The sequence below is a fragment of the Triturus cristatus genome, chromosome 5_2 (genome assembly GCF_964204655.1).
Source record: "Triturus cristatus chromosome 5_2, aTriCri1.1, whole genome shotgun sequence".
Classification (NCBI taxonomy): domain Eukaryota; kingdom Metazoa; phylum Chordata; class Amphibia; order Caudata; family Salamandridae; genus Triturus; species Triturus cristatus.
Window position 1 is genome coordinate 333,722,481 of NC_140588.1, and position 24,113 is coordinate 333,746,593.

The 24,113-nt window shown below is 48.8% G+C and overlaps 1 protein-coding gene across 3 annotated transcripts in view; it reads left to right on the top strand.

Annotated features, from left to right (window-relative positions):
• Positions 1-24,113, top strand: part of KDM1B (lysine demethylase 1B) — an 821,676-nt gene that overhangs the window by 690,417 nt on the left and 107,146 nt on the right. For all 3 annotated transcript variants that reach the window (XM_085607096.1, XM_085607097.1, XM_085607098.1), the window contains exon 18: positions 7,047-7,172. In XM_085607096.1, the coding sequence (XP_085463222.1) occupies positions 7,047-7,172 (126 nt within the window). The remainder of the gene's footprint in view (positions 1-7,046; positions 7,173-24,113) is intronic.

Below are 24,113 nucleotides of genomic sequence, written 5' to 3' on the forward strand. Positions count from 1 at the left end.
GGGCCCGATTGAGGATAGGGGCCGGAGCTAATCTTTTGGTAGATGGTTTCAATTTTTTCCGAAAAGTGATTTGCAATGCTGTTGCACAAAGTTTGGGAGGGGGCTACTTCGGTGTGACAAGCCTTGGGGTTGATAAATGAGTTCAAAACTTGGAACAAGATGCGAGAGGAGTTTCCAGCGCTTTCAAGTTGTACTATAATGTGCGTTTTCCGAGCGAGTTTTATATTTTATGAAATTTTGTGGGGAGTGCGGTGTTCTTTCCTGTTCGCTGGTGACAGGGGGGGGTCTGAGCTCTTGATTGCATTGGGAGTGGATTGTAGCGTTGCTTGTGGGCCGAGTAGGTGTTTTGCTCTGAAATTGGCAGGCCCTGCATGCGAAAGGTCCTTCTAGAATTAGAGAGGAGCTACACTCTTTGTTTTTTGGAAACATAAGACCGTTTATATTTCTAATTTTTACTAGGTCTTGTCTGGAATATGTACGGACGGCGCTTCCATTATATGTCCGGTCTGAGGGAGAACCGGCAGGGGTTCTGGCTCCTGGTGACGGCGAGGTACAGACGGGCTTGCCTTTGGCGCGCCCGCTGCGCGTCGTGCCCTGCATCTGATTATATGGAGGAAGCTGAATTGCTAACCTCCCGATCTAGAGTTTGCCGGAAGTGAGCTCTGAGTCACTTCCGGTAGGTGTTCCCTCCCTCCACACAATCGGAACGATCCGCAGTGGATCAGGGAGGCACCAAGCTACGAGTGAGCAGTGCGAGCAGTAATTGAAAGTGTAGTGAGTTAATTGAAAGCAGATTTTTAAAATTACGAATTGGTATTTTCAGCGATAAAACAGTGTGGCATTTGGTGTAGGATCCCTGTACCAGGCACTCCTTAATCACAAAAATCAGGCTAGCAGCAATACCAAGATAAAAATGGCACTTTACCAATAGCAACAATTAAAATTCTATGATGGAGTCCTTTACCAGGAACTCCTTGTACTGCAGCAGTGAGCTTACTGGTTCTGACAATCTCTTCGGTGGCCTCAAGCGCGTCCCATATGTACAAAGAGGAAATCCTTATTCCAATGTTTCTTTGTTTTGTAGTAGAACAGGCACACAAATCCAAACAAACCCTCAATAAATGAAAAAGGTCCTTACAGAATACATACCCTCAGTAGAGCAAATGAAAATTTCAGGGATAACCGCGAGAGAACCACTAGCTGTGATTCTCCACTTGTAGGAGTGAAGCAGTCTTCAGGAAGTAAAGCAAAACGAGAAGCGCTCCACAAAATAGAGCCAGAGCCAAAATAACAGCTTGGGCCGAACTGAAGAGGCTCAACTACGGTAGGTGAGGGCGGGAATCAAGGGAGTCGGTGCGTCGGACAGCGAAGCGAGGAGGGCCTCCCCGCAATACAGGGAAGGGTCAAGGATGAAAGGCGAGTGGTGTAGAGCACTCTTACCAAACCAGCGGGCAAGCAGGCATCCTTCTTTTGATCAGGAACCGGGAAGAATTTCTGACGCTGTTCCGGAGTCAGTTTAGTAGACTGTTTCTATCCACACACGGCGTCAACTCGCTATGACCCATGGGAATTGTAGTTTCCACATTGTACCGATTCTGCGTGAGGATCCCAATGAAGGGAATCTTTGTGTTTACCCATCTGGAATACCGGGACCAATAAAAAGCGCGCTCGATCATCTGCATTCATAACAGTACTTTAATGTAAAATGCACTCAGAGGGCAAGTAGAGATGCTCCCAGAAAAATGGCTAGACCTGGTGGGGTTCCTGAATGTCTGCCTGCCATATATCACCACCAGACAGGTTTCTGGACCTCTGGGTAGAGGTCCTCTGCTCTCTGGGTCCAGAAACAAAGCCCATCCTGGGCAGAGGTATCATGCCTCCTCCCCCAGGATGGGCTTGGTCCACAAAGTGGAAGCTTCAAAGGCCTGCTGCCTTTGTAAGCTTTCCCTGCCTTTTGCTGTCCCCCTAGTTTTCCCCCCGCTTTGGTCAGGAGAATTGGCGGGAAAACCTATTTAGGAGGAGAGGTGTGCCCACCTTTGCCAACCCCACTCCTCAGGTGGGGGAGGCAAGGTGAAGCGCACATCTCAGTCCCCTCCATCTTGAAGAGGAGGGAACCCAGCCAATTAGAGAGAGGCTCATGCTCCCTCCCACTGGAGGGTGGCATAATAGGGGATGTACTTACCCTAAGAAAGGGACCCTTTGGTCCCGACCTGCACACCCCTGTAAACACCCCTAAATGTAGTATTTAGGGGCGACCCTTAACCTTGCCTCCCTAGATTCGAGGAAGAAAGAAGAAGGGCTGAAGAGCCGTCCTGACCCATGAAGAAGAGGACACCAACTACTTTGGTTCCACTCCTACTGGCCTGTCCTGGTGCCGCCTGACTACAGTGGCAACCTCTACGTAGCCAGCAGCCCCCTAGAGGACCTGCCCTGCACCCATCTTACAGTCTTTCTCCTGTGAGCACCGGATTTGCTCAAGCAAGGACTTCCAACACAGAACCTGGATCCAGGCGGCTCTGTGGTTCTGCACCGCTCTGCACCCAACACCCACGGCCTAACTTTGAATGGCCCAACACCACAAGGAGGTCTATTTACAGAGGCTAAATTAGATAATCACTAACAGCCCTCTTTGTGGTAGTGTGGTCAAGCAGTTAGGCTTATCAGGAGTGTGTGTTAAGCATTTATTGTATTCACTCAATCAAGGACTGATTACACACACTCAAAGACAGAATCCAGACCAATTAGGTAAGTATAAAAAAAAGTATACTTATGTTTTACTTCTAGAACCAAGCAGAATTTTATACAGGTAGGTAAAATGTACTTTCAATTCTAAAGCTTTACAGGGTAGTGCAATTGAAATGGATTTGCAATCGTTACAGGGTTGTATATGCTTTAAAAACAGTTTAAATGACATAGAAATTACTTTTGAATACGTTTGCATTACTTTTTGATTATATAGACCAAGATATAACACCGTGGACCCTACAATACAAAGGTAAGTCGACTTTTTAGGGTTTAAAACACAGTTACTGTTCACCCATACAGAAACAGTTCACATAACATGGGTTCCAATGGGACAAGCTAAGCCAGCAATTGCAGGTAAGTAAAACTTTTACTGTAGTGAGCTTTTGGGTGCTGGGCCAGGGTCCAGCAAGGTTAGATTCTGCACTGAAACTGCACCCTCAGCGGCAGTGGGGCAGCCGGGTGCAGAGGGCAAATTCGGCACCAGGGCCAATGGAGCTAGGGCACCGCGTATTGAGGCTGCTCACAGGCAGGTCAGTCGGGTTGGGGCGAAGACAATCTGGGGTTTTGGTGAGGGCAAAGAGGGACCCAAGGCAGCATCAGTATCGGGTGCAGGGTGCTTGCACAGCGTCGGACGCCCAATGCTATTTTATGATCTTCATAATCGGTCTTGGGCTGCAGGCTTCAGTTAGGGGGCCAGATGAGGGAAATAAACGGCCAGGTAAGTATCTTCGGATGCAGGAGGACTCAGGACCCCATGGAACAGGTCGACTGGACACAAGGCCAGAGGCTGCTGGAGTGTCTTCTGATGTCAGGTTTTCTCCTTACAGGAAGGTCCCAGTAGAGGGGGGTCGTCATGAAGAGGCTGCAGGCATTTTAGGAGTCTTGAGGTAGTAGCCAATGGGCTACTGACCTTAAGGTGACTACAGCCTTGGCATGCTCACCCCACGTGCTCACCCCACGTGGGGGAATGACCACATTCCCCAACTCTGATTGGGCCTAATTCCCCAAACCAAGATGGAGAATTCTTGGGGAGGGGTTAATCACAGCTGCTGGCCACCTCAGGGGTGTGCCAAGCCAAGGTGGACACTCCTACCCTGTTAACTAATTTTACGCATGTCCTGCCACCAAAAAGTTGGGCGAGGACAGGGGGGGGCGGGCATCTCCAGTGGTTGGAGCTGCCCAGATTAGCATAACACAGGGGAGAGCCTTTGAGGCTTACTGCCAAGTGCTGCTGTTCCTGTTCATCTATTATCACTTTTCACTAAAAATTGCAAAAACGAACAAACCTCCTCCTTGATAGCAGGGTTCAGAAGTTGCTTCTTTGCCTGTTTTTAACTATATTGTACGGACCCAAGAATAAATACCACTTAGGGTACCGGTACATTACTTTTAACCCACCTGCACAATCCCCACACACCCGCAATCACCACTGCAGTGTTCCTCTAAAAAGATCTCCGCCTAAATGCCCTCTCGCGGGGCACGTGGGGCACTGCAGCGCCACCCCCACAAAGAGCAAAACGCCGAATGATGAAGCTTGACACCCTAACAGGTGTGTGAGGACTACTCTCAAATTAGGAGAAATTCCCCTTTATCCAACCTTCAGTCACAAAGGAAGATAGGTGTCTTTTCACCTATACTTCACGCTGCTGAATGGGCTAGCATTCACTCATAGGAACAGTTGCCCTCCAGTGATTGACGCATCTTACCTTGAGAGCACTTGTGCTGGACCTTTTTTCCCCTTGGCTCCCTGTCCCTCTCTTTGTGCACCAGAGGACTCAAGCTAGTTCTTTCATCAGTTGCAAATATAAAATGTTTCTAAATGCGATTTTGGCACTATCAAAGAATGCATCACGATTCAAGTGACCATTCTCTCATTTAGAGGTAGCAGCCAGGTCTGTTGCCAGAAACAACTTCCTGGCAGACAAGCTACCACAAAACTGAATGATTAATGGTGTCGGAAACCCTGCCCCAGCCTTTTTAGGGTTGGGCTTCCAATGTTGTTTTCTACTGTCTTGGTCTGCCTTGCATGGCATACATGGCATGGTGGTCCTCTCAAGAAAAATGGAGAGGTTCTTGGCTCACTGGGAGAAGACTCTGAGAGAAACTCAAAATTTCTTTTCTGTTTTAAAAAAATGATCCTCCAACCCGTCACCCCTTCTCTGGGGTGCCTTGTTTATGAATAAAAACAAAAGTAGATCAACCTGTCTTGCTGTCATGGTATGGCGGGCTGCCGGCATTATGCAGTTTTCCCTTACCTCCCCATGTCCTGTTGATGGAAGCACTTTTGCTGGGGAAGCCTGCACCACCGTAGTGTTTTGGTGGCCCATCCACCAAACTCTTAATGATGCTCTTAATGATGCTTTCTATTTTTTTTATTATCCACTTTTTATCTGTTGTGTTTGATTTCTAACTTGAGGGACAGTTGTTGGAGATTGTCCCTTCATTTAATGTCACAGATCATTAAATTGTTTACTTTTAAAGGGATTGAGGTTATCTAGTTGTCCACTCCTCGAAAGGAGACTGCAATCGCACTCTCAAGCACACTGATTTTACCACGAGTGACAGTACTAAGGACATGTACAGGTCCATCCCAGTGTGAACTTGCACGTGTTTATGCCTGCTGAAACACGTTTTACAGCTGTAGAACAATATTTGGTCTATTGCAAGGATTTCTCCACTATGGGTTTCACAAACCTCTTTGTTATTGGAGCATCTGCGGTAGTAGAATATCTGTGGCTAATCTGTATGACATCTGTTGATGGTATGATGGGTCTTCTTTGTAGCACTTCTGAATGTGTAGTGTATGGCACGCTTTCTTTAATGCCTTTATGTGACTCTTAAGAAAGGTTTTTGCCCATGAAGCCATGTAAAGCAAGCTGCCTACTAGCTGACAATTTCAGAGATGCACCACTCCAGTACGCAGGAATTCTCCTCTGATGTATTTAAAGAATCCAAAGTTTTCTCTGCCTATGAAAAACAGCACACATAGGAAAAATACATGATCCAGATCGAGAAGCCCATGATTTCCATTTTCCACATTAGGATAGTTATTGGCTTCAAATCAAATTAATGCTCTTGTGACTAATTTACATCTCCAGAGCCTCACACACTTGTTTCAGCTGTTTGTTTGGTCCTTACTTTGGAGTTCTTGTCAAAACAATGCTGTCCATCACTGCAACTGTAACAAAAATTTATTTCAGTATCATCATCTAAAAGGTTTGTGCTGGCCACATTTTTATATTTGGCTGTGCAGATGATCCTGTGGTCTGTCTTTTTTCATGGGACCCAGCGACAGCAGCTATATCAGCATATGGCTTTGAAGTCCTGGTGTCTCTGTCATATGCCCTGTCCTCTGTGTTGGTTCATACTGGACATCCTTTGTTTAATATCTTTCCTACTGGATCTTTCATGTACATTTTAATTGGTTAGGTTCCCCCTGTATCGTCCTTCTTATATATCCACTAAAGCATGTCGTCTTTGGGTCATCGAGGCAACAATTATGAGAAGAACAATTAATAAGTTCCCTATTTTTTTTTTTTTTTTGGTAAGTATCACATCACATTTAAAGGGTTCTAAAATCTATAATCCACAAGGTCTGAGAGTCCAAAGTTACAGGTCAGTAGCTAATACTTTCACTCGATGCAGATATTGTGTCCAACTCATCTCAACTCTGGGATTTGCTCACATTTCCTAACTACGTTGCCCAAGCAAGACGTCTCCTCATTAAACCAAGCGATGGTCATAGTACCTGGGAAACAAATACCGCACTAACATGCATGTTTGTCTCTAAGACTCAGTCATTTTCCTGTATGATTATTTGACTATGACATGGAACTAAACGTGATTTGCAATTTTTTTAATTGGGAACATTTCATTTGCTGGCAGCGGAGCCTACTTCAGAGTTGCTGATTTCAGTGTGCAAATTAGAATCTACATGGCCTTTGCTGAAAAATATTAACTAATAAATGATTACACTAATATCACATATTACAAATGGGACTCCTGCCATCCCATATTTAGATATAAAGGTACAAGGGCAACCCAATGTGCTAAATAGAAATCTTGGGCAAAAACAATATATATAGAAACAGCAGTTCAGTGTTGACCCTTTTCATGTATATCATTTGTGCATGATATATTCTGAATATTTTTTTTATTGTTTTTGTAATTAATATGCCCTGCAAATTGTCACACTAATTGAGTTCATGTAAACCGTTGTCTCTGTGTACGCGCTCTGATAATGCATGAATAAATGTCTATAAAGTAATGTATTTTTTGTGCAATTCATCATCTCTCCATAGGTTGCTTTGCAGTTTCCCCACAGATTCTGGGATGGCAAAGCTCAAGGAGCAGATTTCTTTGGTCATATTCCTCCGAGTTCTAGCAAACGTGGCCTTTTTGGAGTGTTCTATGACATGGATCCTGAGGTATATACAATAACATTTCATGTATTTCATTCTAACAGAATAGATTGATATTAACTATGTCTTCTGTGAGAATGAAGAGGGTGCGAGTTCTCTATCTTTGGCTTGAGAATATGTCAAAACTTGAGGCAGTTAACAAAATTATTTCCAATCCTGTCACCTTTAGACTTGAAAGGTTGAATTATGTTTGGAATGCCCAAATCTTGATTAACAGAATTAGGATTTGCATCATTTGCTTACTGCACATTGAAATTATGACTGTAGCAAATCTGCTAGTTGGGTGTTTTTTTTTTTTTACTTTCATGCCTTCAGAAAAGGGATGGGAAAAGGGTATCGCCCAGAGCTGCTGTAGAGATTGGGCATTGGGAATGTGAGGTGTATTTAAAAAATCTGAATGTGAATCCCAAGCATTCCTGAAGAATTTCCCTATGCTACACTTTTTAGTTGTTGCCATTGGTGTGTATTTAAGGTTAGTATGAGACCCAACCACCATGTTTTCAGTGGGAGTGAGCATAGGGTAGTGATTTCTCCACATTAAAAATATTTTATTTGTGTGGAGAAAAAGGGAGGAATAAAAAGAAAAGTGTAAAATCACATATTTCTCATAGCCATAAATCAACAGATTCTTTGCAGACAGCCAGTCAACATGAATAGGGTTTGGATATGCTGACTATATCAAAAGTAATTATAATAACTTGTTTCTTATATATTGCTCCACAGTGCACTAGGGCCATTTAATACTGTAAACAAGAGATGTTGCTGTTACCCAATTGAATCATACTAAATTGAACGACGTGACCTAGATTATTTAATTCTCCATTTAGATTGGAATTGGTCATTGCAACTTGACGTTTGTTTTGGATTTCCAGTAGTTGCTCTCTGTCTTTAAGTGCTGCTGTTTCATTGCTAGAGTAAGGCCTAAAACCTGATTGAAAATCAGAAAGCAACCAAAAGATGTTGGAGTTGGGTGTTGATGCTTTCTCACAAAAAGGCAAGGTGGAAATGGTTCTATAATTTGCTGGGATCTGGGTGTGGTGTTTTTCGCAAGGTGATCACAGTGGCTTTCTTCAGAGAGACCGGAGATATTCATCTTTGTAAGAAAATATTAATAACTCAGGAGACACCTTCCGCTAGGTTAGTGATGTTCGAGGCATGTGGGCTGCTGAATTCATAGCTGTGCATAGATCGCCGCCTAGTGTTGGGTCCGGATGTTTGCACGTTGTTGTCCTGGAAGAGTCTTCGAAGTATCACGAGATAGGTGACTCCTCCCCTGGAACACAGTGCGCATGGGCATCCTCTCCATTCTTAGATTGTTTTTTTCCGCCATTGGGTTCGGATGTGCTTATCTTAGCTCAAGTTAGGCAAATTAGGTTTAAGGTCAAAAGGCCTTTAGATTTCGTCGGTACTGTTCCCGTTCGGTATCGACTACTTTCTTTACTATTTTAGAACCTTCTTCCAGCCTTTCGGATCCGTTTGGTCCGAACATCAAACTTACATTGACGATGGAATCGAGGACTCCATTCAAACGGTGTCCTTTATGCCACGCAAAATACCCACACATCGACGTCCACCCGGTATGCAACAAATGTCTCTCACCGGATCACGATGAGTCGAAATGTATGGCCTGTGCCCGATTCCGATCGAAGAAGACTCTCCGGAATCGACGGGCGGCGAGATTAGAAGCGCAGCAATCGGCACCTGCCCCGGCCAACATCTTCAGCACCGAAGACGAGGACGCCGAAAGCGTGGAAGAAGAAAACTCCAGCCCCGCTTCCGAACACGATTCCCGATTGGAAGACGACGATGAGGTGCTTTTTCAAAGGGAAGAAGTCATCGACGAGGTAGGAGACTACGATGAGGCCTTTGGGGCCGAAGAAGATAGCTCTAGCGAGGAGCCAGGCCCACCCGTCGATACGGAGGCCGACAAAGTGCGTCATCATAAGGCTCAGGTCGAGGGATCGCCTCCGGGCCTTACCCGAGATCAATCTCAAAGTTCTTCGGCCGCGCCTTCAGGCCCGGCCTCGAACATCCCGCACGAACCCTTATTAACGAAAACGACTGGATTCCCTTCAGCGAAACCGAAACCAATCGTCGCACCAGTTCCACCGAAACCAAAAGTGAAACTGGCTGTAATCGGCTCGAAGGCCTCGAAGCCCTCCACTCCTTCGATGCCAGCAAAGGCCGTCGGCCCCGAACGCAGTAAAAGGGATTTCGGCGCCGAGCTCACTGCAGCGGATATCGGTACCGAGCCGAAGAAAAAGGCCCTCGGTCCCCACAAAATGCCTCGGCCTCTGGCACCGAAGCCGTCGGCCCCGACCACCAAAGTCAAGATGGCCGCACCATCTGCGTCGACGTCGAAGACAGCGGCACACGCCAAGTCGTCGACTCCAACGACCCTCGATACCTCTCTTCGGATCGATGACCCCATGGCTCCAAAGCAGTCGACGCCTACCTCCAAGGTGCCGACCGGTTCCAAAGAGCCTTCTGCGTTCGCCGTGCAACAAGTCGCGGCATTGTTGCAACGCATCAGGGAACAGGCAGCCCTCCGATCCACGTCGGGCCCCGACACGCACAAGGCTCCGAAGGCACCCTCGGCGCCGACCAACATCACTTTCGGCTTGCCGCCGTCCACAGCGCCGAAGATGTTCGAGATCCGAACACGTGTCCGCCAGACGCAATCCCCGTCTCATGGACACACAGATTCTGGGCCTTCACAGCCACAATTCATCGACGCCAACACTGGTAAACTGATGCTCTGCAAGCGGAAAATTACGCCAGAGAGAGGATTGGACTCCTACAGAATCCCTCTCAAGCACAAATTGCCAGCGGGGTCGGAACCAGTTCTTCATGAACGCTTACAACCCTCCTATCAGGATCCCCAGTCCTTTTCTCCTACGCCTTCAGAGACAGACGCAGTAGAGGACTATATGGGAGATGATACCATCTACCCAGGGGATGTCGATCCTGATGAGCATCTGCAAGACCCAGATCAAGCATGGGATGACCCTACAGACCAGGGTACCGCGCCAGATACCCAGGACACGCAGCTTTACAGCACAAAGACATCTCCCACAGAGGACACTGCTGCCTTCAATGCCCTCATAGAACGGGTTGCTGCCAATCATGGAGTAGAACTCCATTCCGACACTGTCGAAGAAGACTTCTTGGTGGACACTTTCGCCTCTTCCGAAAGAACTGTCAAGACTCTGCCCATGTTGAAAGGAGTTCTCAAACCTGCCAAAGACATTTTTAAGGAAACAACCAGGGCACGGGTGCTAAACCCCAGGATTGAAAAAAAATACAAGCCTGCACCCGGAGACCCTATGTACATTAGGGGTCAGTTACCTCTGGACTCCATGGTAGTTGCTAACGCTCGCAAACGAGCCCATTCGCAGACAACAGGTGATGCTCCTCCCCCAGACAAGGAGTCCAAAGTGCTGGAGACATCCGGCAAAAGGATTGCAGCGCAAGCGGCAAACATCTGGCGCATTGCCAACACACAGGCGCTCCTGGCCCGTTATGATCGTTCCCACTACGACACACTAGAGTCACTACTCCAACATTTGCCAGATGAATACAAAGAGGCAGCGGAGCTCCTCATCAGAGAGGGACTACTCCTTACCAATGCATCCATCAAGTGCGCCCTGGATGCTGCCGATACAGCGGCAAGGGCAATCAACACAAGCGTCATGTTGAGACGACACGCATGGTTGAGAATCTCAGGCTTCAAGCCGGAGATTCAGAACAACATCTTAAATCAACCAGTCAACCCCGACTACTTATTCGGCCCTGAAGTTGACACTACCCTTGAGAAAATAAAAAAAGACACTGACACTGCGAAATCAATGGGGGCTCTGCAGACGCAGCAGTTTCGTAGTGGCTCCTTTCGTCGCCCCGGGAATAGAGGAGCAGCTAGAGGCCAGGGGTCCCAGCAGCAATACACTAAAGGGGGCACGCAGAGTACCTACGATAAAACCAACAGAGGTGGATATCGTGGCTCCAGCACCAAGGGCAGAGGACGTGGTTACGGAAACACCAGGTCCTCACCCAAAAACAAACAGTGACGCCCTCTCCCTTCCCCCCGACCACATAACACCTGTCGGGGGGAGACTCCAGCGGTTCCTGTCCACGTGGAAAACCATCACCACAGACAGGTGGGTCAGGGACATTATCCAGCACGGTTACTGTCTCGAATTAATCTCCACTCCACCCAACATACCGCCATGTCCGTAGAGCACTTAGCATTATTGCAGCAGGAAGTGCTAAGCATGCTGCAGAAAGGTGCAATAGAGGTTGTGCCCGTCAACCAGCAGGGGACAGGGGTGTACTCTCTGTACTTCTTAATCCCAAAAAAGGACGGGTCGCTCAGACCTATACTAGACCTGAGACCCCTCAACCAATACATTCTCTCAGAGCATTTCCATATGCTCACCCTACAGCAGGTTCTCCCGCTACTCAGTCAGGGAGACTTCCTAGCCACACTGGACCTAAAAGATGCGTATTTCCACATATCCATACACCCTTCACACAGGAAATATCTTAGGTTCACTATTCAAAACCATCACTATCAGTTCAAAGTTCTCCCCTTCGCAGTAACAACAGCACCCAGGGTCTTTACCAAGTGCCTAGCAACAGTGGCTGCACATCTACGAAGACAACACATTCACGTCTTCCCTTACCTGGACGACTGGCTTGTTCAGGCAAAGTCAGCCCAGCAATGTGCCAGCCACATGTCCCTCACCATTCACCTTCTTCACAGTCTGGGATTCTCACTAAATTACCCAAAATCACATCTCCAACCCGCTCACGTACGACAGTACCTGGGCGCAACCATAAACACTCTGGCAGCCACAGCTCAGCCAAATTTAGTGAGGATCAACAGCATGCAACTGCTGATCTCAAAGTTCAAACCTCAACACTCCCTTCCTGCGCGAGTGTTCATGCAGTTGATAGGCATGATGGCCTCCTGCATTTTCATAGTCCCGCACGCGAGACTACATATGCGCCCGCTTCAGGAGTGCTTAGCACGTCAATGGAATCAAGCTCACGGGCAACTAAAAGACCTAGTGTTGGTGAGCGGTCGGGCATACAACTCTCTGCATTGGTGGAATCCACAAAACCTTTGCAAGGGCCAATCGTTCCAAGAGCCTGTTCCACAAATAATACTGACAGCAGACGCCTCTCTCCAGGGTTGGGGAGCTCATGTACTCACTTACACAGTGCAGGGACTATGGACAACGCAACAAAAGAAGATGCACATCAACGTTCTGGAACTGATGGCAATCTTCCTAGCCATGAAGGCATTCAAAGTACACTTGTGCAACAAAGTCGTGTTGATCCGGACGGACAACATGACTGCCATGTACTACATACTGAAGCAGGGAGGAACACACTCTCCACAGTTGTCTCATCTGGCTCAGAGCATGTGGAAGTGGGCCATTCAGAGGAACATATTCCTCATGGCGGAACACCTCCCCGGCAAGGACAACCAGATGGCGGATCTGCTCAGCAGACACAGCCACCTGATGCACGAGTGGGAGCTACATCCGTCAGTTCTCCAACCGTACTGCCAGCAGTGGGGTCATCCAGAGATAGACCTATTCGCCACAAACGAAAACGCAAAATGCCAAAGCTTTGCCGCCAGGTTCCCACATCCACAGTCACAGGGCAATGCGATATGGATGAACTGGTCCGGCAGATTTGCGTACGCTTTTCCCCCAGCGCCATTAATACCTCTAGTGTTACAACAAACAAATGATGGACGGAATGCTGACAATGCAGACATTCTCCCCCAGTCAAGAGATCTGGGTTAAATCCATCGTTCTTTTGCCCACTACGCCACCCCAGTTTAGACATGGCCATATGCAAATCAGTCTTGACCCTGTGCCTCATGGGAACAGTCCAGCCCGAACTGCCAAGCCATGTCTTCCCTGGACCGGAATCAAGCATCCTAGGACCGGTTTCTGGCTATCAGCCGTCATCAGCCAGGATAGCTTGACTCCAGTGGCGTAGTGAGCACGGGTCCCACGTCTGGGAATACCCATCCCACTTAGGGCGAAAAGCGTTACAACAAACAAATGATGGACGGAATGCTGACAATGCAGACATTCTCCCCCAGTCAAGAGATCTGGGTTAAATCCATCGTTCTTTTGCCCACTACGCCACCCCAGTTTAGACATGGCCATATGCAAATCAGTCTTGACCCTGTGCCTCATGGGAACAGTCCAGCCCGAACTGCCAAGCCATGTCTTCCCTGGACCGGAATCAAGCATCCTAGGACCGGTTTCTGGCTATCAGCCGTCATCAGCCAGGATAGCTTGACTCCAGTGGCGTAGTGAGCACGGGTCCCACGTCTGGGAATACCCATCCCACTTAGGGCGAAAAGCGTTACAACAAACAAATGATGGACGGAATGCTGACAATGCAGACATTCTCCCCCAGTCAAGAGATCTGGGTTAAATCCATCGTTCTTTTGCCCACTACGCCACCCCAGTTTAGACATGGCCATATGCAAATCAGTCTTGACCCTGTGCCTCATGGGAACAGTCCAGCCCGAACTGCCAAGCCATGTCTTCCCTGGACCGGAATCAAGCATCCTAGGACCGGTTTCTGGCTATCAGCCGTCATCAGCCAGGATAGCTTGACTCCAGTGGCGTAGTGAGCACGGGTCCCACGTCTGGGAATACCCATCCCACTTAGGGCGAAAAGCGTTACAACAAACAAATGATGGACGGAATGCTGACAATGCAGGCATTCTCCCCCAGTCAAGAGATCTGGGTTAAATCCATCGTTCTTTTGCCCACTACGCCACCCCAGTTTAGACATGGCCATATGCAAATCAGTCTTGACCCTGTGCCTCATGGGAACAGTCCAGCCCGAACTGCCAAGCCATGTCTTCCCTGGACCGGAATCAAGCATCCTAGGACCGGTTTCTGGCTATCAGCCGTCATCAGCCAGGATAGCTTGACTCCAGTGGCGTAGTGAGCACGGGTCCCACGTCTGGGAATACCCATCCCACTTAGGGCGAAAAGCGTTACAACAAACAAATGATGGACGGAATGCTGACAATGCAGACATTCTCCCCCAGTCAAGAGATCTGGGTTAAATCCATCGTTCTTTTGCCCACTACGCCACCCCAGTTTAGACATGGCCATATGCAAATCAGTCTTGACCCTGTGCCTCATGGGAACAGTCCAGCCCGAACTGCCAAGCCATGTCTTCCCTGGACCGGAATCAAGCATCCTAGGACCGGTTTCTGGCTATCAGCCGTCATCAGCCAGGATAGCTTGACTCCAGTGGCGTAGTGAGCACGGGTCCCACGTCTGGGAATACCCATCCCACTTAGGGCGAAAAGCGTTACAACAAACAAATGATGGACGGAATGCTGACAATGCAGACATTCTCCCCCAGTCAAGAGATCTGGGTTAAATCCATCGTTCTTTTGCCCACTACGCCACCCCAGTTTAGACATGGCCATATGCAATTCAGTCTTGACCCTGTGCCTCATGGGAACAGTCCAGCCCGAACTGCCAAGCCATGTCTTCCCTGGACCGGAATCAAGCATCCTAGGACCGGTTTCTGGCTATCAGCCGTCATCAGCCAGGATAGCTTGACTCCAGTGGCGTAGTGAGCACGGGTCCCACGTCTGGGAATACCCATCCCACTTAGGGCGAAAAGCGTTACAACAAACAAATGATGGACGGAATGCTGACAATGCAGACATTCTCCCCCAGTCAAGAGATCTGGGTTAAATCCATCGTTCTTTTGCCCACTACGCCACCCCAGTTTAGACATGGCCATATGCAAATCAGTCTTGACCCTGTGCCTCATGGGAACAGTCCAGCCCGAACTGCCAAGCCATGTCTTCCCTGGACCGGAATCAAGCATCCTAGGACCGGTTTCTGGCTATCAGCCGTCTTCAGCCAGGATAGCTTGACTCCAGTGGCGTAGTGAGCACGGGTCCCACGTCTGGGAATACCCATCCCACTTAGGGCGAAAAGCGTTACAACAAACAAATGATGGACGGAATGCTGACAATGCAGACATTCTCCCCCAGTCAAGAGATCTGGGTTAAATCCATCGTTCTTTTGCCCACTACGCCACCCCAGTTTAGACATGGCCATATGCAATTCAGTCTTGACCCTGTGCCTCATGGGAACAGTCCAGCCCGAACTGCCAAGCCATGTCTTCCCTGGACCGGAATCAAGCATCCTAGGACCGGTTTCTGGCTATCAGCCGTCATCAGCCAGGATAGCTTGACTCCAGTGGCGTAGTGAGCACGGGTCCCACGTCTGGGAATACCCATCCCACTTAGGGCGAAAAGCGTTACAACAAACAAATGATGGACGGAATGCTGACAATGCAGACATTCTCCCCCAGTCAAGAGATCTGGGTTAAATCCATCGTTCTTTTGCCCACTACGCCACCCCAGTTTAGACATGGCCATATGCAAATCAGTCTTGACCCTGTGCCTCATGGGAACAGTCCAGCCCGAACTGCCAAGCCATGTCTTCCCTGGACCGGAATCAAGCATCCTAGGACCGGTTTCTGGCTATCAGCCGTCATCAGCCAGGATAGCTTGACTCCAGTGGCGTAGTGAGCACGGGTCCCACGTCTGGGAATACCCATCCCACTTAGGGCGAAAAGCGTTACAACAAACAAATGATGGACGGAATGCTGACAATGCAGACATTCTCCCCCAGTCAAGAGATCTGGGTTAAATCCATCGTTCTTTTGCCCACTACGCCACCCCAGTTTAGACATGGCCATATGCAAATCAGTCTTGACCCTGTGCCTCATGGGAACAGTCCAGCCCGAACTGCCAAGCCATGTCTTCCCTGGACCGGAATCAAGCATCCTAGGACCGGTTTCTGGCTATCAGCCGTCATCAGCCAGGATAGCTTGACTCCAGTGGCGTAGTAAGCACGGGTCCCACGTCTGGGAATACCCATCCCACTTAGGGCGAAAAGCGTTACAACAAACAAATGATGGACGGAATGCTGACAATGCAGACATTCTCCCCCAGTCAAGAGATCTGGGTTAAATCCATCGTTCTTTTGCCCACTACGCCACCCCAGTTTAGACATGGCCATATGCAAATCAGTCTTGACCCTGTGCCTCATGGGAACAGTCCAGCCCGAACTGCCAAGCCATGTCTTCCCTGGACCGGAATCAAGCATCCTAGGACCGGTTTCTGGCTATCAGCCGTCATCAGCCAGGATAGCTTGACTCCAGTGGCGTAGTGAGCACGGGTCCCACGTCTGGGAATACCCATCCCACTTAGGGCGAAAAGCGTTACAACAAACAAATGATGGACGGAATGCTGACAATGCAGACATTCTCCCCCAGTCAAGAGATCTGGGTTAAATCCATCGTTCTTTTGCCCACTACGCCACCCCAGTTTAGACATGGCCATATGCAAATCAGTCTTGACCCTGTGCCTCATGGGAACAGTCCAGCCCGAACTGCCAAGCCATGTCTTCCCTGGACCGGAATCAAGCATCCTAGGACCGGTTTCTGGCTATCAGCCGTCATCAGCCAGGATAGCTTGACTCCAGTGGCGTAGTGAGCACGGGTCCCACGTCTGGGAATACCCATCCCACTTAGGGCGAAAAGCGTTACAACAAACAAATGATGGACGGAATGCTGACAATGCAGACATTCTCCCCCAGTCAAGAGATCTGGGTTAAATCCATCGTTCTTTTGCCCACTACGCCACCCCAGTTTAGACATGGCCATATGCAATTCAGTCTTGACCCTGTGCCTCATGGGAACAGTCCAGCCCGAACTGCCAAGCCATGTCTTCCCTGGACCGGAATCAAGCATCCTAGGACCGGTTTCTGGCTATCAGCCGTCATCAGCCAGGATAGCTTGACTCCAGTGGCGTAGTGAGCACGGGTCCCACGTCTGGGAATACCCATCCCACTTAGGGCGAAAAGCGTTACAACAAACAAATGATGGACGGAATGCTGACAATGCAGACATTCTCCCCCAGTCAAGAGATCTGGGTTAAATCCATCGTTCTTTTGCCCACTACGCCACCCCAGTTTAGACATGGCCATATGCAAATCAGTCTTGACCCTGTGCCTCATGGGAACAGTCCAGCCCGAACTGCCAAGCCATGTCTTCCCTGGACCGGAATCAAGCATCCTAGGACCGGTTTCTGGCTATCAGCCGTCTTCAGCCAGGATAGCTTGACTCCAGTGGCGTAGTGAGCACGGGTCCCACGTCTGGGAATACCCATCCCACTTAGGGCGAAAAGCGTTACAACAAACAAATGATGGACGGAATGCTGACAATGCAGACATTCTCCCCCAGTCAAGAGATCTGGGTTAAATCCATCGTTCTTTTGCCCACTACGCCACCCCAGTTTAGACATGGCCATATGCAATTCAGTCTTGACCCTGTGCCTCATGGGAACAGTCCAGCCCGAACTGCCAAGCCATGTCTTCCCTGGACCGGAATCAAGCATCCTAGGACCGGTTTCTGGCTATCAGCCGTCATCAGCCAGGATAGCTTGACTCCAGTGGCGTAGTGAGCACGGGTCCCACGTCTGGGAATACCCATCCCACTTAGGGCGAAAAGCGTTACAACAAACAAATGATGGACGGAATGCTGACAATGCAGACATTCTCCCCCAGTCAAGAGATCTGGGTTAAATCCATCGTTCTTTTGCCCACTACGCCACCCCAGTTTAGACATGGCCATATGCAAATCAGTCTTGACCCTGTGCCTCATGGGAACAGTCCAGCCCGAACTGCCAAGCCATGTCTTCCCTGGACCGGAATCAAGCATCCTAGGACCGGTTTCTGGCTATCAGCCGTCATCAGCCAGGATAGCTTGACTCCAGTGGCGTAGTGAGCACGGGTCCCACGTCTGGGAATACCCATCCCACTTAGGGCGAAAAGCGTTACAACAAACAAATGATGGACGGAATGCTGACAATGCAGACATTCTCCCCCAGTCAAGAGATCTGGGTTAAATCCATCGTTCTTTTGCCCACTACGCCACCCCAGTTTAGACATGGCCATATGCAATTCAGTCTTGACCCTGTGCCTCATGGGAACAGTCCAGCCCGAACTGCCAAGCCATGTCTTCCCTGGACCGGAATCAAGCATCCTAGGACCGGTTTCTGGCTATCAGCCGTCATCAGCCAGGATAGCTTGACTCCAGTGGCGTAGTGAGCACGGGTCCCACGTCTGGGAATACCCATCCCACTTAGGGCGAAAAGCGTTACAACAAACAAATGATGGACGGAATGCTGACAATGCAGACATTCTCCCCCAGTCAAGAGATCTGGGTTAAATCCATCGTTCTTTTGCCCACTACGCCACCCCAGTTTAGACATGGCCATATGCAAATCAGTCTTGACCCTGTGCCTCATGGGAACAGTCCAGCCCGAACTGCCAAGCCATGTCTTCCCTGGACCGGAATCAAGCATCCTAGGACCGGTTTCTGGCTATCAGCCGTCTTCAGCCAGGATAGCTTGACTCCAGTGGCGTAGTGAGCACGGGTCCCACGTCTGGGAATACCCATCCCACTTAGGGCGAAAAGCGTTACAACAAACAAATGATGGACGGAATGCTGACAATGCAGACATTCTCCCCCAGTCAAGAGATCTGGGTTAAATCCATCGTTCTTTTGCCCACTACGCCACCCCAGTTTAGACATGGCCATATGCAATTCAGTCTTGACCCTGTGCCTCATGGGAACAGTCCAGCCCGAACTGCCAAGCCATGTCTTCCCTGGACCGGAATCAAGCATCCTAGGACCGGTTTCTGGCTATCAGCCGTCATCAGCCAGGATAGCTTGACTCCAGTGGCGTAGTGAGCACGGGTCCCACGTCTGGGAATACCCATCCCACTTAGGGCGAAAAGCGTTACAACAAACAAATGATGGACGGAATGCTGACAATGCAGACATTCTCCCCCAGTCAAGAGATCTGGGTTAAATCCATCGTTCTTTTGCCCACTACGCCACCCCAGTTTAGACATGGCCATATGCAAATCAGTCTTGACCCTGTGCCTCATGGGAACAGTCCAGCCCGAACTGCCAAGCCATGTCTTCCCTGGACCGGAATCAAGCATCCTAGGACCGGTTTCTGGCTATCAGCCGTCATCAGCCAGGATAGCTTGACTCCAGTGGCGTAGTGAGCACGGGTCCCACGTCTGGGAATACCCATCCCACTTAGGGCGAAAAGCGTTACAACAAACAAATGATGGACGGAATGCTGACAATGCAGACATTCTCCCCCAGTCAAGAGATCTGGGTTAAATCCATCGTTCTTTTGCCCACTACGCCACCCCAGTTTAGACATGGCCATATGCAAATCAGTCTTGACCCTGTGCCTCATGGGAACAGTCCAGCCCGAACTGCCAAGCCATGTCTTCCCTGGACCGGAATCAAGCATCCTAGGACCGGTTTCTGGCTATCAGCCGTCATCAGCCAGGATAGCTTGACTCCAGTGGCGTAGTAAGCACGGGTCCCACGTCTGGGAATACCCATCCCACTTAGGGCGAAAAGCGTTACAACAAACAAATGATGGACGGAATGCTGACAATGCAGACATTCTCCCCCAGTCAAGAGATCTGGGTTAAATCCATCGTTCTTTTGCCCACTACGCCACCCCAGTTTAGACATGGCCATATGCAAATCAGTCTTGACCCTGTGCCTCATGGGAACAGTCCAGCCCGAACTGCCAAGCCATGTCTTCCCTGGACCGGAATCAAGCATCCTAGGACCGGTTTCTGGCTATCAGCCGTCATCAGCCAGGATAGCTTGACTCCAGTGGCGTAGTGAGCACGGGTCCCACGTCTGGGAATACCCATCCCACTTAGGGCGAAAAGCGTTACAACAAACAAATGATGGACGGAATGCTGACAATGCAGACATTCTCCCCCAGTCAAGAGATCTGGGTTAAATCCATCGTTCTTTTGCCCACTACGCCACCCCAGTTTAGACATGGCCATATGCAAATCAGTCTTGACCCTGTGCCTCATGGGAACAGTCCAGCCCGAACTGCCAAGCCATGTCTTCCCTGGACCGGAATCAAGCATCCTAGGACCGGTTTCTGGCTATCAGCCGTCATCAGCCAGGATAGCTTGACTCCAGTGGCGTAGTGAGCACGGGTCCCACGTCTGGGAATACCCATCCCACTTAGGGCGAAAAGCGTTACAACAAACAAATGATGGACGGAATGCTGACAATGCAGACATTCTCCCCCAGTCAAGAGATCTGGGTTAAATCCATCGTTCTTTTGCCCACTACGCCACCCCAGTTTAGACATGGCCATATGCAATTCAGTCTTGACCCTGTGCCTCATGGGAACAGTCCAGCCCGAACTGCCAAGCCATGTCTTCCCTGGACCGGAATCAAGCATCCTAGGACCGGTTTCTGGCTATCAGCCGTCATCAGCCAGGATAGCTTGACTCCAGTGGCGTAGTGAGCACGGGTCCCACGTCTGGGAATACCCATCCCACTTAGGGCGAAAAGCGTTACAACAAACAAATGATGGACGGAATGCTGACAATGCAGACATTCTCCCCCAGTCAAGAGATCTGGGTTAAATCCATCGTTCTTTTGCCCACTACGCCACCCCAGTTTAGACATGGCCATATGCAAATCAGTCTTGACCCTGTGCCTCATGGGAACAGTCCAGCCCGAACTGCCAAGCCATGTCTTCCCTGGACCGGAATCAAGCATCCTAGGACCGGTTTCTGGCTATCAGCCGTCTTCAGCCAGGATAGCTTGACTCCAGTGGCGTAGTGAGCACGGGTCCCACGTCTGGGAATACCCATCCCACTTAGGGCGAAAAGCGTTACAACAAACAAATGATGGACGGAATGCTGACAATGCAGACATTCTCCCCCAGTCAAGAGATCTGGGTTAAATCCATCGTTCTTTTGCCCACTACGCCACCCCAGTTTAGACATGGCCATATGCAATTCAGTCTTGACCCTGTGCCTCATGGGAACAGTCCAGCCCGAACTGCCAAGCCATGTCTTCCCTGGACCGGAATCAAGCATCCTAGGACCGGTTTCTGGCTATCAGCCGTCATCAGCCAGGATAGCTTGACTCCAGTGGCGTAGTGAGCACGGGTCCCACGTCTGGGAATACCCATCCCACTTAGGGCGAAAAGCGTTACAACAAACAAATGATGGACGGAATGCTGACAATGCAGACATTCTCCCCCAGTCAAGAGATCTGGGTTAAATCCATCGTTCTTTTGCCCACTACGCCACCCCAGTTTAGACATGGCCATATGCAAATCAGTCTTGACCCTGTGCCTCATGGGAACAGTCCAGCCCGAACTGCCAAGCCATGTCTTCCCTGGACCGGAATCAAGCATCCTAGGACCGGTTTCTGGCTATCAGCCGTCATCAGCCAGGATAGCTTGACTCCAGTGGCGTAGTGAGCACGGGTCCCACGTCTGGGAATACCCATCCCACTTAGGGCGAAAAGCGTTACAACAAACAAATGATGGACGGAATGCTGACAATGCAGACATTCTCCCCCAGTCAAGAGATCTGGGTTAAATCCATCGTTCTTTTGCCCACTACGCCACCCCAGTTTAATACCTCTAGTGGCACGCAAACTGCGACAACACTCACTGACACTCATCATAGTTGCTCCCACATTGGCGCGCCAACCATGGTACACCACCTTTCTAGAACTTTCCGTGGTGCCGCATCAAAGGCTGCGGATCAAACCCGCACTTTTAACGCAGAACCATGGCGAGATTCAGCACCCAGATCCGCAACAGCTGAACCTGGCAATCTGGCTCCTGAAGTCTTAGAGTTTGGCTACCTAAACCTGCCACCTGACTGTATGAATATCATCAAAGAGGCCAGAAAACCCACTACCAGAGCTTGCTATGCGGCTAAATGGAAAAGGTTTGTCATTTATTGTAACAACAATGACATTAACCCGCTGGACGCATCCATTCAAAACATCATCTGTTACCTCTTACACCTATACCGATGCAATCTGGCATACACCTCAATACGTATCCATTTAACCGCAATAGCAGCCTATCTCCAAAACAGGCAGCACCTCTCTTTATTCAGAGTGCCTGCCATCAAAGCCTTCTTGGAGGGACTCAAACGAGTAATTCCCCCAAGACACCCACCAGCACCGGTGTGGAACCTCAATTTGGTCCTCACCAGACTAATGGGTCCACCCTTCGAACCTCTCCATTCATGTGAGATTCAATTCCTCACCTGGAAAGTAGCCTTCCTAGTGGCAATCACTTTGTTAAGAAGAGTTAGTGAACTCCAGGCACTAACCATTCAAGAGCCATTCATACAGGTTCACGCAAACAGGGTTGTACTACGTACCAATCCCAAATTCATGCCCAAGGTGATATCGCAGTTCCACATGAATCAAACTATTGAACTGCCTGTTTTCTTTCAAAATCCACAAAATGTCGCAGAGAGAATGCTCCATACACTAGATGTAAAGAGAGCCCTCATGTACTATATAGACAGAACTAAGGTCTTTAGGAAGACAAAACAACTTTTTGTTGCCTTTTCTCCACAACACAAGGGCAACGCCATTTCCAAAGCAGGTATAGCCAGATGGATCGTTAAATGTATTCAAATTTGCTATCAAAAAGCTAAACGCACTTTAACGATTCCCCCACGAGCCCACTCAACACGAAAGTTAGGGGCGTCCATGGCTTTCCTGGGAAACATTCCTTTACAGGAAATATGTAGAGCAGCCACATGGTCCACTGTACATACATTTACCAAACACTACTGTGTAGATGTACACTCAAAGCAGCAGGCAGCTGTAGGACAGGCTGTTCTCAAAACTCTTTTTCAGACTGCTGCAGCTGGCACGGGTAGCCGCTGCTAATAGGAGGTACTGCTATGTATTCTATGCACAGATATGAATTCAGCAGCCCACATGCCTCGAACTGAATATGCTACTTACCAGTATGCATCTGTTCTTGGCATGTAGGGCTGCTGACATTCATATCGCCAACCCTCCTCCCCGGCGCCTGTAGCAGCTGCAGCTCTCACAATTACTGTATAGCATGGTCATCACTTACTGTATCTACTCCATCACTGCCACAATGGCGAAAAACAATCTAAGGATGGAGAGGATGCCCATGCGCACTGTGGTCCAGGGGAGGAGTCACCTATCTCGTGATACTTCGAAGACTCTTCCAGGACAACAACGTGCAAACATCCGGACCCAACACTAGGCGGCGATCTATGCACAGATATGAATGTCAGCAGCCCTACATGCCAACAACAGATGCATACTGGTAAGTAGCATATTCAATTTTCTTTTATCAAAGTGATGGAAGCATGTCTTATCTGGAAACTGCTGGCCAGTCTTTAGTGGATAGTTTAACAGCATCAGTGGGCAACAACATATTGAATTGTTAAATACTGATGTATAAAATGATGTAGTATATCTTGCTGTTGTTTATAAAAGGTTCTTTTTCTATTTTGGATCTATGATTTTTTGGCAGAAAAGTAGGTATTAGTATGGTTTTACTGGCGAGAATTTACTCTGAGGAGTGAGATTTTGATCTTGTAAATATTAAATAATTCTTTGGTAGAGTAATGAGCTGCACCTACAAGTGATTTGTACACATTCTTCTTGTAGATAAGCCCTACAGTTTTTATTGTGTTCTAAAGAGATGGACTTGCACCATTTGTGCTCTAAGTGGCTGCCTCTTTGTTGCAGTTAGCGATATTCCTGCAAGAACCAAGGGCTACAAAGGTCTTTGAATGAGATAAATGTCCTTTTCTATGGGGTCAGTACATTCAAGGTGCATTTTCTTCTGAAATTGTGGCAAAATCTGGATAGAATTGTTGATTAGATTACGTTCAAGGCGTAGCGAAGAGTATGTCATGATGAATGCTTTCTTGTTTACTGATCATAATTTCCTAGTATATGGGATTTCACTCATCATAATTTTAGAGTGAATGT